At 46.4% G+C, this 18,081-nt stretch overlaps 3 protein-coding genes across 3 annotated transcripts; 1 reads left to right on the top strand and 2 right to left on the bottom strand.

Annotated features, from left to right (window-relative positions):
- The first annotated feature begins 2,052 nt into the window (after window positions 1-2,052).
- On the top strand, window positions 2,053-8,468 carry LOC123112151 (uncharacterized). The gene is made up of 3 exons (XM_044533076.1): window positions 2,053-2,234; window positions 7,626-7,693; window positions 7,814-8,468. The coding sequence occupies exon 3, from the start codon at window positions 7,822-7,824 to the stop codon at window positions 8,197-8,199; it is 378 nt and encodes a 125-aa protein (XP_044389011.1). The 5' UTR covers window positions 2,053-2,234; window positions 7,626-7,693; window positions 7,814-7,821; the 3' UTR covers window positions 8,200-8,468.
- A 345-nt stretch (window positions 8,469-8,813) lies between these two features.
- Window positions 8,814-10,649, bottom strand: LOC123114821 (putative cyclin-dependent kinase F-2). The gene is made up of 2 exons (XM_044536223.1): window positions 10,638-10,649; window positions 8,814-10,595 (listed from the first exon to the last, which is right to left on the bottom strand). Exons 1-2 carry the CDS (start codon window positions 10,647-10,649, stop codon window positions 9,048-9,050), a joined length of 1,560 nt encoding a protein of 519 aa, XP_044392158.1. The 3' UTR covers window positions 8,814-9,047.
- On the bottom strand, window positions 10,632-12,382 carry LOC123112150 (AAA-ATPase At4g25835-like). Its single transcript, XM_044533075.1, has one exon. It carries the CDS (start codon window positions 12,259-12,261, stop codon window positions 10,717-10,719), a length of 1,545 nt encoding a protein of 514 aa, XP_044389010.1. The 5' UTR covers window positions 12,262-12,382; the 3' UTR covers window positions 10,632-10,716.
- Between the last annotated feature and the right edge of the window lie 5,699 nt (window positions 12,383-18,081).

Here is an 18,081-nt window from a genome sequence, read left to right as displayed (position 1 = left end):
GTTCAAGAATTCATCCGATTAACCAGTTAACTTGCCGATTAATCCCTACTCGTAGGGTCACCGAGTAGCCGATTAACTGATTAATCGCCCGAGTAATTGATTAAATGGCCGATTAACTTGCCGATTAGTTTATTAATCCCCTACTCGTCAGCCAACCGAGCAGCTACCAGTTAATGATTTCCTCAACAATGGTTGCGTGCAAGTTCTTCTAAACTTTCTCTTCATTAGTGATGGTGTTTGGCAGAGCTCCTGCCCATGGTTAACATTAATTGTATATTTTGGAGAATTAAAATGCAAATGAATAATATACTCTGAGTATATTGCAGAAAATTTGTAACTCTTGATGTTCACATATAAACATATCTACATCAAAGAGAAAAAAAATCAAAAGATGGATTTCTGTTTTGGTGAGAAAGTGTAGGCTATAGCAAACGACCAGTCCAGTGGTGATTATATAAGATTGTTTAAAAGAACAGTTCAATTTCATCGCTGCACCGTTTGGGCAGAAATCCCATGCAACACAAGAGAAGGGGATGTCTTTTCGTGCCTAAACGAATGATCATCAGTACATTCAGTAAATGTCCTGGCTTGTAACTACGGCCGAGTGCATATAAAACTGTAAGCAATCTAGATTCTGCAACTTAACATTGCGTAGTACCATCATATGGAGGAATCTTTGGTTCTAGTCTACCAATCCTGAATTTCATTTCCTTTAGTTGCAGGTGTCCAATAATAAAAAAGATAGGAATGAAGAAATTTGAAAACAACATGCAGTGAACGACGTAGATGAAGAATGATTATTAATTCAACCAGCCAACCTAATTAAATATCTTTGACTTGCACATCAAACTAAAATGTTCAAGGATTCTAGACTTACCTGGAAGCCAAATCCCAACTAAATCATTTTGAGGGATCAAGCAAGAACTACTTCTCCACAAGAAAAATCTAAAACCAGCAGCAGCTTGCAATTGATGCAAGATTAACCTGGTGCAAATCACTCAAATATGCAATGATCGTGGAATTGGAACCACATCTAATATAGTGGCTTAAAACTGAACCACACACACATAGAGAGAGATAGCTGTCCGTCTATGTTTTGGAGATTGAGTCCATGCCTGCGTACTAGGAGAGGCAACCAATGCATGGACCAGTTTCCGCCAAACATGCAAGGACGAATAGCAAGTAAAATCCGTAGATATGAACTGTGAAGACATGGAGGAGAATTAGTGGGAGGAAGATGGATGGTCGGCGAGAATGAAACTAAGCAACAACCATGGCCGAGAGATGACGCGGAAGGCAGGAAGGAAGAGATAATGTAAGGCCTAATATATGAGGGAGAACCGAAAATTCGAATAACGCACCAATAGGGCAAATTAATCATCATCATCACCTCTGGAAATAATTACCATAATCACAAGAAGTACACAGCGGACCTTTAATGTGACAGTTTTCAGCTTCAGTTACAGAATGGGAAGGAATGTGTGGTACAGCTGCAAGGCATGGAGGCGGATGCAGGAGAAGGACAGCAGGCGATGGACGCCGGTGACGGGGGCGGGCGCCGCGCTGTCATGGAGGAGCGGTGCAAGACTGAAATTAAAAAAAACACTAACAAAGGGGCTTCGGAGGAAGGGTACATGCGGTGGACGACACCGACGGGGAGTCAGACACGCAGCAGGAACTTGCCGACGGCGGCAGCGCATCGCGGACGAGGCAGCGAATCGCCGAGGACGAAACGGCGGCGCATCGCGTAGGAAGGAGCAGAGGAGTCGTTCGGTTCGGGGATAGCGCTGGAACCCGGACGACCTGGTTTATTAGCGTGCGAAACCTGGGCCTTGGACGGCCCATTAAGGAGCGACACTCAAGCTCGTTCTGCGGAGCAGCAGCCCGCGAGACGGTGCGTCGAGAGCGTGCGGACAACCTGGGACGCAGCTAGATGATCTGGATCATAGGTTTGAGGATCCGATGGCTGAGACAGTCAAATCGGTGTGCAGGCTTCTAGCTAGCCCCGTTATACTGTTTCTCAATGGTTACTTGAAAAAAACACGTTCGGCACTGCGTCCTTGCTGGGCGGGCGCATCAAGATTGTCCAGAGAGCCCAACGGCCCAGCTCCCACACGATCCGAGAGGAAAAAGGGTCGAGAGAACGAAAAAAAAAGCACGAGACTCACGCAGCCTCCTCGACGCGCCGCCGCCGGCTCATCGACGCCGGCGTCCCTCCTCCGGCAAACTAACCGGTAATTCCGAGTCTCCCCCTCCCCTCCCCACCCCGTCCAGTAGGATAGAGTACGCACCGCCACCGCTGAGCCCCGCCACGGCCGCCGTCCTCGCCTTCTTGATTTGTTTGCTTTGACGGCGCGCTGGTGGTGATGCGCGGCCGCTCTGCTTTTGCCGCCTCTGATAGCTTCTCCTCTTATGGCTTAGGTAGCTTCTTCTTTCTCACGGCAGTGGTAGCGTTCTTGGCATCTGCTGATCTGAACCTAGTTCTTGGTTAAGCAGAGACGAGTAAGTATTTGGACAGTGTTAGCTCATACTACATGGCATCTTATCTTTATCAGTCAGAATTTCCCCAAACTTCTTCAGCTTTCTAGCCTAATAGTTCTATTCTGTCAACTGATGATAGACTCCGTATTTGTACATTACTTCGCACTGGTAATTTGTGAACTGAAAAGTGGACATACAATCAATTAAGCTTAGCTTCCCTTCGACTTTAGTTCTGCTAATTATTCAGTTTGATTAATTTAGCTTGAGGATTACATAACAATACCATTCTCGTTGACCATGGTTTATTCAGCATCTGAGACGGGTTTTCCATGGTTATTGAGCGCTGCTTATTAGGAGATTCGATATATATAAATAATAGCTTCTGCAAATACATGAGACAGAGCTACACTACCAACATACTGCTAACTGCTGCCCATTGTGTTTGTTTGCCTTGTATCTGAAGTAGTCCTGCGGTAGCCTTATTTAATATCTAGTCTTTCTAAAGCTCACCACTAGAGCTATTTAAGCTGTAAAGATTGGATTTTTAATTCTAGTACTGCTATTTTGCACCATCTTATCTCAGAATAACAAATCCTGCCTACCAAACAAGTTCTTTTTGTAGAAAGGGGATTGAGGATGTGAGGGGTTTGGGGATGAGAGGGGGATTATGGGGATAGGGTGGAAGGGAGGGGATCACCAAATCCCCTAGGGGCTTGAAGACCCTTGCCAAATGAGACCTAAAGGTTGTAACTTGTAAGGGAACACGAGTAGCCTCCTTTAGGACCTTCGTTGGAGCAGCCACCCAGTCTCCCGTCTTTCCGTTGGAGGCGCTGCCCCTTTACCACCTTCTCCTCCGACAAGTACAACCCCACCTACGCCTTTCTCCACGAGGTACAGCGTCTGAGGCTAAGATGATAAATCCTACCATTCGTTCCTGACTGTAAACATACTAGCAGGCAAAAGTGTGTTGTAATCTTGTTCAGAACTTCAGATCTGTACAGATGAGAATGGTGATTTATGTGCGGTGGTCGAGGGGATAGTTACTTAGATTCAAATTGATTACTAATTAGTATCATGGTCTCATCAGTTTCCATAGTTTCTAGAGTCTGCCACCAAAGGACCATATTGTAGGCAAGTGGTTCCCGATCCTGTGCGACCCATCCACGCCCTCAGATCTGGCTGCCACGCACCCTCCTCACCGCCCACAACACTCCAGCCGCTGTGACCTCCCCTCCTCGCTTACAGCACTCCTGCGGCCGTCCTCTCCTCGTCACCCCTCACCCCAGGTAGCTACTAGATTCCCGGAGTACCTCGGCACCGGTATGGGAATGAGGACCGAATAAGTGCAGCTTCTATACAGAATTAGCCATATCGAGTGCTTATTTTTGTATGGTTAATTCCATGGGTTCTGTTATATTACGAATCAGTGCCATGTGTCTGTCATTCTCTGTTCTTAGTTTTCCAGTGGATCTTTTTTTAGTTCCAATGGATCATCGTTATTTAGTCTCCATCTTTGTCCACTCTCGAAATTTTTGCACTGTGTGTAGTCTCCTATTTTAGGCTTCCCCAATCCTTTTTTACTAAGAAGTCTAATTAAGTAAGGCGGCCAATTATTTCACATGGATACCCAGACATGATTCTATTTGTTTACCGTTCTATATAGTTTCAGAACATCATAAGGAAAATAGATATGAAGAGTGAAGCAGTCTTTGAATGCTGTTTCTCGTCTCAGCTAACACGGACCACATTTTTTATCATTTGAAGTTTTGAACTAAGTAAAGTGCATGCCAATTTTGTTCACTGGTATGTATGGTCTTGCTCATGAACCCCAAAGTCTGAAACTTGAAAATATTGAACTCTGAATCTTGTTTAATCTCTTCCGTTGTACAGTACTGATGTTGGGCTCTACTTAACTCCCAGGTTGATTTTGTTGAACTGTAAAGCTTGTTTTCCCTCTTCAGTTGTTACTTTCACAAATTTGTACTAGAGCTTTAGTCTATCTAGTATCTAATGCACAAACTTGTACTGGAGCTTATGTCAATTATTGCAGAAAATTTGTACAACAGCTGTAGCATATACATGCCAGGACACCGGAAGCACAAAGTCTGCATCTTCCTCCTATCTAGCCTTGACGCAAACAGGCTACACGATTAAAACAATAGTTTTGATCACAAAACATTTAAGTGGCAGCAACTTTAGATACAACACTAACATACTGTATCTAACACCTATTTTATGCTGTTGGACACAGCTTAAGATACGATGCACTGGAAGTGCCCTCAGTATAATAATCTGAGCATTCAGTGGCATGATTATTAAGATTGTCCTCATATTTCCATCATGGCCAATCTTTCCCGAAATATGTGTAGTATGATGCTGTGGTCCATTTTAGTAGCCATCAAGATTCAAGAACACTACAAGAAAACTAAATGGAGAATGGCTGAAGGATAAGCTTGCTAGAAAGTGATCCTTATAAAAGTAATTACTTACTAATTAGTGAACCTTGTGAGAATATGTGCTTCATAGTTTATTTTTGTTTAAACTTATTCAGAAATTTAATCCTCTCGGCTAGCTTCCTTACCCTTCGCACTCGTCGAGTCAAATGCGAAGACCCTTGCTCTAGCCTACAACATGATTGTAGCTAACACCCTCTTTAGAAAGAGAGATTCACATCTGGTGACTTTTAGTAGTGGCCAACACTCTAGCCAGATTGATTTCATCCTCTCGAGAAGAGAAGATAGGCGTGCGTGCCTAGACTGTAAGGTGATACCTGGGGAGAGTGTTGTACCCCAGCATAAGCTGGTGGTTGCTGACTTCCGCTTTCGGATTCGTGTCCAGCGGGATAAGCGTGCCAAGGTCGCTAGAACGAAGTGGTGGAAGCTCAAGGGGGAGGTAGCTCAGGTGTTCAAGGAGAGGGTATTTAAGGAGGGCCCTTGGGAGGAAGGAGGGGATGCGGACAATGTGTGGATGAAGATGGCGACTTGCATTCGTAAGGTGGCCTCGGAGGAGTTTGGAGTGTCCAGGGGAAGGAGAAGCGAAGATAAGGATACCTGGTGGTGGAATGATGATGTCCAGAAGGCGCTTAAAGAGAAGAAAGATTGCTTCAGACGCCTATACCTGGATAGGAGTGCAGACAACATAGAGAAGTACAAGATGGCGAAGAAGGCCGCAAAGCGAGCTGTTGGTGAAGCAAGGGGTCGGGCATATGAGGACCTCTACCAACGGTTAGGCACGAAGGAAGGTGAAAGGGACATCTATAAGATGGCTAAGATCCGGGAGAGGAAGACGAGGGATATTGGCCAAGTCAAATGCATCAAGGACGGAGCAGGCCAACTCTTGGTGAAGGACGAAGAGATTAAGCATAGATGGCGGGAGTACTTCGACAAGCTGTTCAATGGGGAGAATGAGAGTTCTACCATTGAACTGAATGACTCCTTTGATGAGACCAGCATGCGTTTTGTGCGGCGCATCCAGGAGTCTGAGGTGAAGGAGGCTTTAAAAAGGATGAAAGGAGGCAAGGCGATGGGCCCTGATTGTATCCCCATTGAGGTGTGGAAAGGTCTCGGGGACATAGCGATAGTATGGCTAACCAAGCTTTTCAACCTCATTTTTCGGGCAAACAAGATGCCAGAAGAATGGAGACGGAGTATATTAGTACCAATCTTCAAGAACAAGGGGGATGTTCAGAGTTGTACTAATTACCGTGGAATTAAGCTGATGAGCCATACAATGAAGCTATGGGAGAGAGTCATTGAGCACCGCTTAAGAAGAATGACAAGCGTGACCAAAAATCAGTTTGGTTTCATGCCTGGGAGGTCGACCATGGAAGCCATTTTCTTGGTACGACAACTTATGGAGAGATATAGGGAGCATAAGAAGGACTTGCATATGGTGTTCATTGACTTGGAGAAGGCCTATGATAAGATACCGCGGAATGTCATGTGGTGGGCCTTGGAGAAACACAAAGTCCCAGCAAAGTACATTACCCTCATCAAGGACATGTGCAATAATGTTGTGACAAGTGTTCGAACAAGTGATGTCGACACCGATGACTTCCCGATTAAGATAGGACTGCATCAGGGGTCAGCTTTGAGCCCTTATCTTTTTGCATTGGTGATGGATGAGGTCACAAGGGGTATACAAGGAGATATCCCATGGTGTATGCTCTTTGCGGATGATGTGGTGCTAGTTGACGATAGTCGGACGGGGGTAAATAGGAAGTTAGAGTTATGGAGACAAACCTTGGAATCGAAAGGGTTTAGGCTTAGTAAAACTAAAACCGAGTACATGATGTGCGGTTTCAGTACTACTAGCTGTGAGGAGGAGGAGGTTAGCCTTGATGGCCGGGTGGTACCTCGGAAGGACACCTTTCGGTATTTGGGGTCAATGTTGCAGGAGGATGGGGGTATTGATGAAGATGTGAACCATCGAATCAAAGCCGGATGGATGAAGTGGCGCCAAGCTTCTGGCATTCTCTGTGACAAGAGAGTGCCACAAAAGCTAAAAGGCAAGTTCTACATGACGGCGGTTCGACCCGCAATGTTGTATGGCGCGGAGTGTTGGCCGACTAAAAGGCGACATGTTCAACAGTTAGGTGTGGCGGAGATGCGTATGTTGAGATGGATGTGTGGCCACACAAGGAAGGATCGAGTCCGGAATGATGATATACGAGATAGAGTTGGGGTAGCACCAATTGAGGAGAAGCTTGTCCAACATCGTTTGAGATGGTTTGGGCATATTCAGCGCAGGCCTCCAGAAGCTCCAGTGCATAGCGGACGGCTAAAGCGTGCGGAGAATGTCAAGAGAGGGCGGGGTCGACCGATTTTGACATGGGAGGAGTCCGTTAAGAGAGACCTCAAGGATTGGAGTATCGACAAAGAGCTAGCTATGGACAGGGGTGCATGGAAGCTTGCTATCCATGTGCCAGAGCCATGAGTTGGTTGCGAGATCTTATGGGTTTCACCTCTAGCCTACCCCAACTTGTTTGGGACTAAAGGCTTTGTTGTTGTTGTTGTTGTTGTTGTTATTCAGAAATTTAATTTTGTAAAACTATGTTTGGATAGCTTATAATATTTTTTGTATGTATGCTCACTTGTGCTTAGCCATACCTCCTCCTTCCAAATCTGATATCTCTGTCGAAATAGGGCTTGCCCAGTAGCTTGTCCTCTTCTATCCCAAGCCTCAGTGCCAGCAGGCAGCAGCAGCAAGGAAGGTTAGAACTTAGAAGAGTTATCATTCCTTCTGATCCATATTCCTTCCGTATTTCTGTTTTTTCTTGTGGTTCTAGGAATGCGGCTATGTCTCACATGTAAATCCATTTCTTGGTTGGCAGTTAGAAGCATGAAGCCCGAAGAGAAGCCCAACCGGCCGCCATCACGGCTGGACTGCATAAAGTACTTCAATGCACTATGGTCCTGCTACTCGCCATTCCACCAGATGCAGAACTATTACCGCTACGGGGTTTTTGACAACTGCTCCAGCAAGTGGCGCGATCTCGTCGACTGTCTCATGCTCAAGACGAAGTCGAGGGCGGAGGTAGAGGAGATGCTCATGGCGCGGGAGAAGGCCAGGCCGCACTTCTGGACCTACCGGACTGTCGACGAGGCGTCAGCGAACTGGTGGAAGATGTACAAGCACAGGGTGATGATGTCGTCACCGCCAAAGACTGCAGGTTCTGCTGCGCCTCCTCCCAAACCTGCTGCACCGAAGAAGCGTTGATTGTGCTTTTGGTGCGCTGTGCTTATAACCACCGGTCTTTGTTCAATCTTGAGTTACCGTGACAGGGTAAATAATTGGAACCCTGTATGGAAGGATACCCTAACCATGTTCTGTAAAGCATGGCAGGCAGCTGATCGGTGGTTCTTATGCTATTTTTTGCACCAGCTATGTTAGCTTTCTGCCTAATTATCAAGCATAAAAGTTTTGGTTTGTGCTGTGGTGTGTTCTCATTAATTTTTAATAAATGCAGACTAGCTAATTTCAGTTCACATGTGGTTAAGAATGGGTATAACATCGGATTGCCAGATTTGGTTTGCTTCTGTTTCTTGATGTTCTTTTTTGATATTTATGTCTGAGTGATTTCAGGCTGCAGACGCCTGGATTAGAATTGATGGAGACAACAGACCATGCTGCCACCACTGCCCTCGATGGTAAGCAAATCCATATGTGACAGTGTTGCTTTTGTTATCTGATGAAATACCACACCTGGTTCTGCAAGCAATTGTTCTGCAGCTTTGCGCACTTCCTCTGTCCTGTGCACTGTCAAGGAAAAATTTACTCTGTCTGCAGTATACCCTCTCATTCGAAGTTAGAGAAGAATTAGATTATCTCTTTGAACAAAGTTTTTCATATGTAAGTGACTGTGCTATCCACTTTTGCGTTTTTCACATGCAAGTGACTCGTTTTGACACTTTAATTGAAGTATTCGCCTAGATTGTACAATCCACTCCAGTAGAGTTATGATATTTGTACATTTCGGATCGTAATAAACAAGCTATACACATTCTTATTCATCCCTTCGCCGTTTTCTCGTCAATATAGTTGTTTTTCCGGTGTGGCGAATTCATCTAACTAGTGTGCCTGGCTAATGCCGTACCGCCGATCCCGTGACCGGAAGCATCATCAGTTCCAGGGCCGTCGACCTTGAACCAGGGACACCGGAGCGCGGCGGCCGCTGTCAGCCTCTTGCTGGGGTTGCAGGTAAGGAGGCCCTTCAAGACATGGAATCCGTGCCACGACAGCAGTTCCTCGGGGAACAGCTCTCGTAACCGGTCATGGCGCCGCCGCACTTCTCGCTGTCGAGCCCGCCATTGCCGCACCTCATCAGCTCGGAGCGCGGACTCCAAGTGCTGCCATGTTTTCCTGCCCGGCGCACCGAGCACATCGAGTATCTTGCCGACCTGGCCCGTCGTCTTTTCCCCGCTGAACAACTCCTCGCCGGAGAGCATCTCTGCCATGACGCACCCGAGCGACCACATGTCTACGGCCGCGTCGTACTCCGGCTTCTCCAGCAGCATCTCTGGCGCCATGTAGGGGACCGTCCCGGCCAGCCCGTACGGCGGCTCTGCCTTGGCCGTGGGCATTGCCAGCCCGTAGTCGCAGAATTTCACGACGCCACCGTCTTCTCCGATGAGGATGTTTGCAGTCTTCATGTCCCTGTGAATGATGCCGCGCTCGTGCATCGCCGCGGCGCCCGTGAGCAGCTGCCGCATGACCCGGCGCACGTCGGCCTCCGGGAACGCGCGGCCGTGCTCTTCCACGTGCCTGTCCAGAGCATGGAACAGGCTGGGCCCGACGTAGTCCATGACGAGGCAGTACTGCTTGGTGCCTGGGTCGCGCACGATGGCATGGAGGCCGACGAGGTTGGGGTGCCCGCGGCACGCCGCTAGGACGCAGGCCTCCTTGAGCAGGTCGCCGACGTTGGGGCGCCTCGCGCCGCCGCGCGCGTGGATGGTCTTGAGGGCGACCGTCTGGCCGGTGTTGCGGTGCTGCGCCATGACGACGCGGCCGCTGGAGCCCTTGCCGAGCCTGCGCATCTGCTTGTAGCAGCGGGTGCTGCCGATGCCGGCGTCGCGCTCGCGCCGCCTTCTCCCTTTCTCGCTATGCAAGCCCTTTGCGTCGTCGTTGCAGGCATCGTTGATCATGGCGCATATTGCCTCGACCTGCTTGCCGCTCATTGTCCCCGCGGCGGTGTGGTCGTCGATCATGGCGAATATGTCGGCTACTCGCGCGGCCGTCATGGTCGTCGTGCCGGCGGCGCTGGCGGAGGGAAGCGTCGGCGCGAGCTGTGCTTCTGCCAACCGTAACCGAATCCACAGGTTCTTGAAGATCACCAGTATTCCCAGTGATATTTCGACGAAGATCCATAGAATCCTGCAGGTTCGAAAGGAACGAATCCCGCGGGCTGGACACGCCTTGCCGGCGTGCTCGTCGCTGGTCATGGTGCAACCGGCGCCAGCTCCCGTAAGCGAGACTACGTGAGAAGGAAGGTATGGGCGAGGTTCAAGTATACGTGGGATGGGAGGAGAGGGTCGTGCCGGGCAAGTATAAGCCGTCCCGTCCGGTGCCGTACGTCGGTACGTGCGCGCGCAGAGCGAGGTTCGAATATTGCTCGGCTATGAAGCCGTCGATCATGGCTACTATAGCTTACAAGAAACCATCAAACCCATACATTAAACTTTGAAGATGCGCCCGATATTTTGCCTAACCTAAAACGCACGTCAGACGTAATCGGAGCTACACGCCTCTCCGGCCGGAGTCCGACTTGGTGAGGCTCCGAAGCCTCCCCAAGATCCTGACCTTGCTCTCCCACCCGCCGAACCCCTTCCTGCCTTTCTTCGTCGGCGACTCGTCGGAGAGCTCCGCCGCCGAGTCCTCCCACTGGAGATCGTCGGCCGCGTTCACCCTGGCCTTCAGCTCCGCCGCCAGCTCCGTCACCGCCGTCTCCGGCTCGTCTCTGTTCCTCAGCAGCACTTCGCCCACCTCAGCCGGCGTCATCTCCGCGCCGTCCCGTATGCAGCCCTCCGCCGCGTCCAGCATGTCCTGGTCGCCGACGCTGGCCCCGACGTACCGCTCCACCAGCTCGCGCATGGCGTGCGCGCCGCACGGGCCCAGGCGCACGTGCACGTCCATCCTCCCCGGCCGCAGCAGCGCCGGGTCGATGCCGTCCACGTGGTTGGTCGTGAACACGATGATGCGCTCCTCGCCGCAGCACGACCACAGGCCGTCGGTGAAGTTGAGCAGCCCGGAGAGGGTTACCTTCCCCCGGTGGTTGTCGGCGCCGGTGACGTCGTCGTCCGAGTCGGACGAGTCATCGGAGGCGGCCGCGCGGCGTCTCTTGTGCCGCCTCATGGAGGCCAGCCCGCGGTCGCCGGTGAGGTGGAGGGAGCAGTCGATGTCCTCGATGACAATGAGCGAACGGTTGGTCGTCTGGATGAGGAGCGCGCGGAGGTCGACGTTGGTGGTGACGCGGGTGAGCTCGAGGTCGAACACGTCGTACCGGAGGTGGTTCGCCATGGCGGCGATCAGCGAAGACTTGCCGGAGCCAGGCGGGCCGTGGAGGAGGTACCCGCGCTTCCACGGCCTCCCAGTCCGGCGGTAGAACTCCCTCCCGTCGGCGAACGCCGTGAGGTCGGCCAGGAGGCGCGCCTTGAGGTCCGGGTCCAGCGCGAGCGTCTCGAACGTGGACGGGTGGCAGAACGGCACCGACGACCACGACGCCGAGCCACGCGGAGACGCGGCGTTCGTGTGCAGCCTCCTCGCCCGCGACGAGCGCTCCAGGCTGTCCGCCGCGGCCGCGAGGTGCGCCAGGTACGCCGGGAGCACCGCCGCGGCGTGCCTTTTGGGGAGGCGCAGCGAGAAGGACCGGCGCTCCTCGAGCGAGTCCTGGAGCGTGTCGGCATGGTGCGTCCACACGGCGCGGTGGCCGTTGAAGGCGTCGGGCACCGAGTGGTTCGGGGACAGCGACACGGACGGTGGCACTGCGGCCGCGCCGGCATTGCCCGCGACGGAGCGCGGCAGCGAGAGCGTGAGGCGGGGAGGCGAAGGGGAGGAGAGGAGCAGGGAGCGGTGAAGGTAGAGCTGGACGTGGCGGTAGAGCGCGTTGGGCTCGACGGCGGCGGAGCCGAGGAACTCCGGCACGTCGAAGTAGGAGTAGGGCGTGAGCGAGTCCTGGAGCGACTGCCAGAGCGAGTGCAGGAGGGAGAGGAGCTGCGTGGGGAGGACGTTCTGCAGGATGGTGAGGAGGCCCAGGAGCGACCACATCTGCGACAAGAACTCCATTACTGTGGAAATGGAGCTTTCAAGCTCAGCTTTGCTGCTGCTGCTCTGCTCAGTTGCTTGATGCTGCCACCTTGGGTTTTGGGATAACAGCGTAGTGTCACTAGGGTTTTGGATTATCTTGCAGTTGTATGAAGACAGGTGAAGGGAGCGTCAGTTATAAAGAGAGGGGGGAGGGTCAGAGGAGGAGGATGGAAAGGATCAAAAGGAGGTGTGCACTGTTGCAAATACTGTTTGTTTTTTTAGCCTGAATGACAGCATGTATGCATGCACCAAAAAGAGGACGGGGCGTGGACCCGTAACTCGGTAGCTGAGGTTGCTGCCATCTCACCCAAGTTCAAATCACGCCTTGAATGTGTGGTGCTCGTGGAGTTTCTCCTATAAAAAATGCCAATAAGGATTAGCCCTTGGGTTAGTCTCGTTTTTTTTATGCATGCACCAAAAGATAGATAGGATAGGTAAGAAAACTATTTGACAACCACCATAGTGCTAATCATAACACTTGTCACTAAAATTGTGTTGAAATGTGCTTTATAAAGGTCTTTTTTAAGGCAGTCTAATTACACTTTAGATATATGTATGTCACCTGGTTTTTAAATTTGGATAAGTCACTTTTCTGACCGTTGAATATTTTCAAGATTTGTGCTATTGTTTTGTGTTGTTTCATGGCTTTCTTATGCCAATATTTGGCTTGCCCCTGGTTGGGTAAGTCAATTATTTCGTAAGCTGGATTTTTAACTTATCGCTGTTTGGGGTGATTTTTCTTGTAGACTGAATTTTTGACTTGCGCTTGTTTGGGGTAAGTCGATTTTCCTATTGGGCTTGAAGCCTGTTACACATTGCGTGTTTTTTTTGTTTGTATGCGTTTTTGCTATTGGTTTTCTTTATATGTTTCACCATTTTTTGCATCACTTTATTAGCTATGCAAATCGCCTAAAATTTGATTTTTGGCCAATTGCATTTTTGGTCGTTGACTTTTGCTTTAAGCTTTGTGCTTCTTCTTTTTTTCTGCTCTGCTTTGTGAGTTGTTTTGGGCTAGTTTTTTTTCCAACTGGCCACATATTTGGGCCAGTCAATTCCTTAACGGGTTAAAGCCATTAACCGTGCGACCCAGCCTCCCCTCCCACCCTTTTGTTCTTTTCTGTTTCTCTATTTTCCTTTGTTTACGCTTTCCTTCTTCTTTATTAGATAGTTTTTCTTTGTCTTTTGTGGGTATTTTTTGTTGTTGAGTGAGTGTAAATACACACACACATATACTATAAAATATACGCAAAAATTGCTATAATATGAGTATTCTTTGCATGATGTTAACTAGTGCAATTTCAGTGCAGAGTGTGTGCAAGTTTTTTAAAATTTTGTTTTCATTTAATTTCTTCTTGAAGGGTAATGTCAATGCCACTAATTCATTATTTCTTATAAAACTTTATTATTTTGTTTTTGTTTTACTTATTATTTTAATATATTTCTTTTAAAGTATAATACCAATGCCGCTAATTCATTCCTCCTTGGGAAACTTGTTTGCGACAATTTCACTATTATATGTGTATTCTTGCATATTTGTAAAAGCATAAATTTAGTGTATATTGTGTGTGAATTGTCTCATTGTTTGTTTTAGGTTTTTTGTTCTCTTTCTTCTTAAAGGGCAATACCAATGCCACTAATTCATTCTTTCTCAGAAATATCATTATGTTTATTTAGTTTTTATTTCATTTCGATTTTTCTTACATGGTAATACCAATGCCACTAATTCATTCTTCCTTAGAAAATTCATAATTTTGTTTTTTAATGTTTTATTTCACTCTCTTTCTTATTTAATGCTAATACCAGTGCCATTCAATCATTCCTTAGCAAAAAAATTCGTTGCAAAATTCACTATTATATGCTTATTCTTGCATATTATAAAAAAGCCAAAAATTTGAGTAAATTGTGTGCAAAGTTTCTCATTTTTTGTTTTCATTTTATTTATTTTAAAGGGCAATACCAAAGCCACTAATTCATTATTTCTTAGAAAAACATTTTGTGTGGTAATAGAATAGGGCGGCTTGCTTTGACCAACACTCCACTTTTTGCTGCAAGGCCAGAAATTGGAACACATTGATTCCGCTCGTTCCTATCCTTTGCTTCGGGGAACTTCATGATTTTGATTTAGATTTAGTTTTTATTCCATTTTATTTTTTATTTCTTATTTAATGGTAGTACCATTGCTGCTCATTCACTCCTTAGGAAAATATTTTTGTTACGAAATTCACTATTATATGCTTATTCTTGTATATTATAAAAAGAATTGTTTTCGAGTAAATTATGTGCAAATTTTCTCATTATTTATTATTTATTTTTTTATTTTTAAAGGGTAATACCAAAGGCAATAATTCATTATTTCTTAGAAAAACTTCATTATTTTGATTTTGCTTTAGTTTTTCTTTCATTTTATCTGTTTTAGTGGTAATACCAATGCCACTAAGTCATTCTTCCTTACTTAACCTCTTAATTTTGATTTTTTTAGTTTTTATTTCATTTTTTAAAAGGGTAATACCAAAGCCACTAATTCATTCTTTTTTAGAAAACTTCTGTGTCTTTGATGGTAGCACAATGTCACTAATTCATTCCTTTTTAGGAAACTATTTTTTTTTGTGAAAAATACATTATTATTATATGTAGATGGGATTAAGAATGAGGCTTGATCTAACGAGATGCAGATGGATGACACATGATCGTATACAGGTTCAGGCCCCTCGCATTGGAGGTAAAGACCCTTGTACTATCTCTCTCGGAGTTGTTCTTGCGTTAGAGATTGTGATTCCAAAAGTTATGAACTTGTAGTCCGGCGCCAAAGGTAGGTTTATACAGAGTTTGTTGTACCCCCGGCACCCAAGCTAGCTACGTTTCACCGTGTCTTAAGTGTAACAATTCTTATCCACGACTATGGTAACAGATGCTCATAATCATAACTGGTAGTGGCCGATAATGCCCGGCTTCAATGCATAGTGGGACGCTTCGTGTAACGCCTCCTTTGGTGCGCCTGGCTGCTGGCCTTCCATATAATCCGAGTGAAAGTAAACCGAGTGCGGGTATATCACGTGTAGCATAATCCGAGTGACCGCCATCCGACTAGTAGGACGTTGTACTCTTTGCTCCATCGACTGACAATCATCCAGTTCCCAGGAACCCGACTAGCCGATAAATGACTCAAGGTATTCTCCAAATAGGTGCCTGTACCGACTGACAAGCCACCCTGGCACTAATAGTATCTTAGGTCGTAACACGTACAAGCTTGCGCCTTCCTAGGTCTTATTATAAAGGCAAATGTGTCCCGTCTTTCAATGAGATGGTGGCTATCATTTTTGGTGGAGTAGACTTTGATGATCCAACTACGAACGTGCGAGGACGTCGCGCCTTAGCAATCGCTAAACTAGCTCCGAGAGGTTATTGACCACGCAGGAGCACGATCAACCTGACCACGAGGGTCTATTTCCTGCAAGCAAACAAAGAACAAGCAAGAAACTGAGACGGCAATCTGGCTCTTGCGAATATAAGAGGAAAACTTTATTGATCACGGTGGGGTTCTGCGACGTCTTGGTCTGATGGTTGAACACAAACGAAATACATGAAGGTGTAACTATGGCGAACTTTAATCTAAACAAAACCCAAAGTCTAACAACGACCTAAGGGCTATATATATGGAGGAAGAGGGAGGGAATTTCGTGACCCCTTGGAGGAGGGGTCTGGAACCAACCTAACTATGTCTTCCACACATATGGACTCTAAAAACAACATATACTTTAGTATTTCAAAATTACATGGGCCTAACCCAATAATAAGGCGACGCAACACCTAAATATCCTCTGGACGAAACTTATGGAGTGACATCTTGTATATCCAAGCCTTCATGCACTCATTATGGTGGCTTCAAAGTCCTGAAATCATCGCTTGTAACTCCGTTCTTGTTCCCCTTGCACATGCCATCATCTCCATGCTTGATCTTGCTCCAATGTTCATCCTTCTTCTCCAAGTTAGGCCCTTCATTTGTAAGCAAGACAAATGTATCCAATTTAGACAGCATCATATTTTATTGAACATTAGAATCATTACCAAGAAACAAAAGTACCTGGTAATTTAATTGGCATGTGCGAGCTTTAGTAATTGGTCCAGTATGTATAGCAGAAGGGGTTGTGGGTGTAACAATGGTATTGATATCCTCATCATCCTCCCCTTCTTGAAATGAAGTCGTCCTCGATGGAAGTTCATCTTCCTCACCTAAATAAGGCTTCAAATCTGCAATGTTAAAAGTGGGACTAACCCTAAAATCTGCAGGCAGCTCAAGTTTCTATGCATTATCATTTATTTTCTCTAACACCTGAAAAGGACCATCAGCACGTGGCATTAGCTTTGATTTGTGCAAACAAGGAAATTTATCCTTACGCAAATGTAACCAAACAAGATCTCCAGGTGCAAAGACAACACGTTTTCTACCCTTATCCCTAGCATATTTATATTTAGTATTCATGCGCTCAATATTTTCCTTAGTTAGCTCATGCATTTTTAAGATCAATTCAGCCTGTTGTTTAGCAGCAAAATTAACCTTCTCCGAAGATGGAAGAGGAAACAAATCAATGGGTGCATGAGGTAGAAAACCATACACAATCTCGAAAGGGCACATCTTAGTAGTAGAATGGAGCGAACGATTATAAACAAATTCAATATGAGGCAAGCATTCTTCCCATATTTTCCTGTTATTCTACAAAACAGCTCTAAGCATAGTAGGCAATGTTCTATTGACTACTTCAATTTGCCCATCAGTTTGGGGGTGACATGTAGTACTAAAAAGTAGTCTAGTCCCCAACTTAGCCCATAAACATCTCCAAAAGTGGCTAAGAAACTTAGTACCACGATGTGAAATAATAGTATTATGCACACCATGCAAACGAATAATTTCACGAAAGAACAAATCAACAACATTAGCAGCAGCATCGCTTTTATGACATGGTATAAAATTTGCCATTTTTTGAGAATCTATCCACGACAACAAATATGCTATCCCTCCCCTTCTTTGTGCGAGGTAAACCTAAAACAAAATCCATAGATATATCATCCCAAGGAACACTAGGTACATGCAAAGGTGTATATAAACCATGAGGGTTGAATCCAGACTTTGCTTTTTGAAGTGTAGTGCAGCGAGCAACAAAACGCTCAACATCCCGTCTCATCTTTGGCCAAAAGAAATGTGTAGCAAGTACATCCCCCATCATCTTCACGCCAAAGTGTCTCATTAATCTTCCTCCATGCGCCTCCTGCAACAACAAAAGATGAACGGAGCTTGTTAGAATGCATAACTTGTTAGCACGGTACACAAATCCATTGTTAACGACGAACTTGTTCCATGTTCTTCCTTATTTACAATTCTGCATTACATCTCTAAAATCAGCATCATGCACATATTGATCTTTGATGGTCTCCAAACCAAATATTTTGAAGTCAACTTGTGAAAGCATAGTATAATGACGAGACAATGCATCAACAATAACATTTTCTTTACCATTGTTGTATTTAATAACATAAGAGAAAGTCTCAATGAATTCAACCCATTTAGCATGTCTATGATTTAGTTTGGCTTGACTTTTAATATGTTTCAAAGATTCATGATCAGAATGTATAACAAATTCTTTGGGCCATAAATAATGTTGCCATGTTTCTAAAGTCTGAACAAGAGCATATAATTCTTTATAATTAGTAGAATAGTTCAGACTAGGCCCACTCAATTTTTTAGAGAAGTATGCAATAGGTTTGCCATGTTGTACTAACACACCTCCTAATCCAATTCCACTA

This window comes from Triticum aestivum, chromosome 5B, assembly GCF_018294505.1.
Source record: "Triticum aestivum cultivar Chinese Spring chromosome 5B, IWGSC CS RefSeq v2.1, whole genome shotgun sequence".
In the NCBI taxonomy this organism is placed as follows: Eukaryota; Viridiplantae; Streptophyta; class Magnoliopsida; order Poales; family Poaceae; genus Triticum; species Triticum aestivum.
This window is presented reverse-complemented; position numbering and strand designations above follow the sequence as displayed.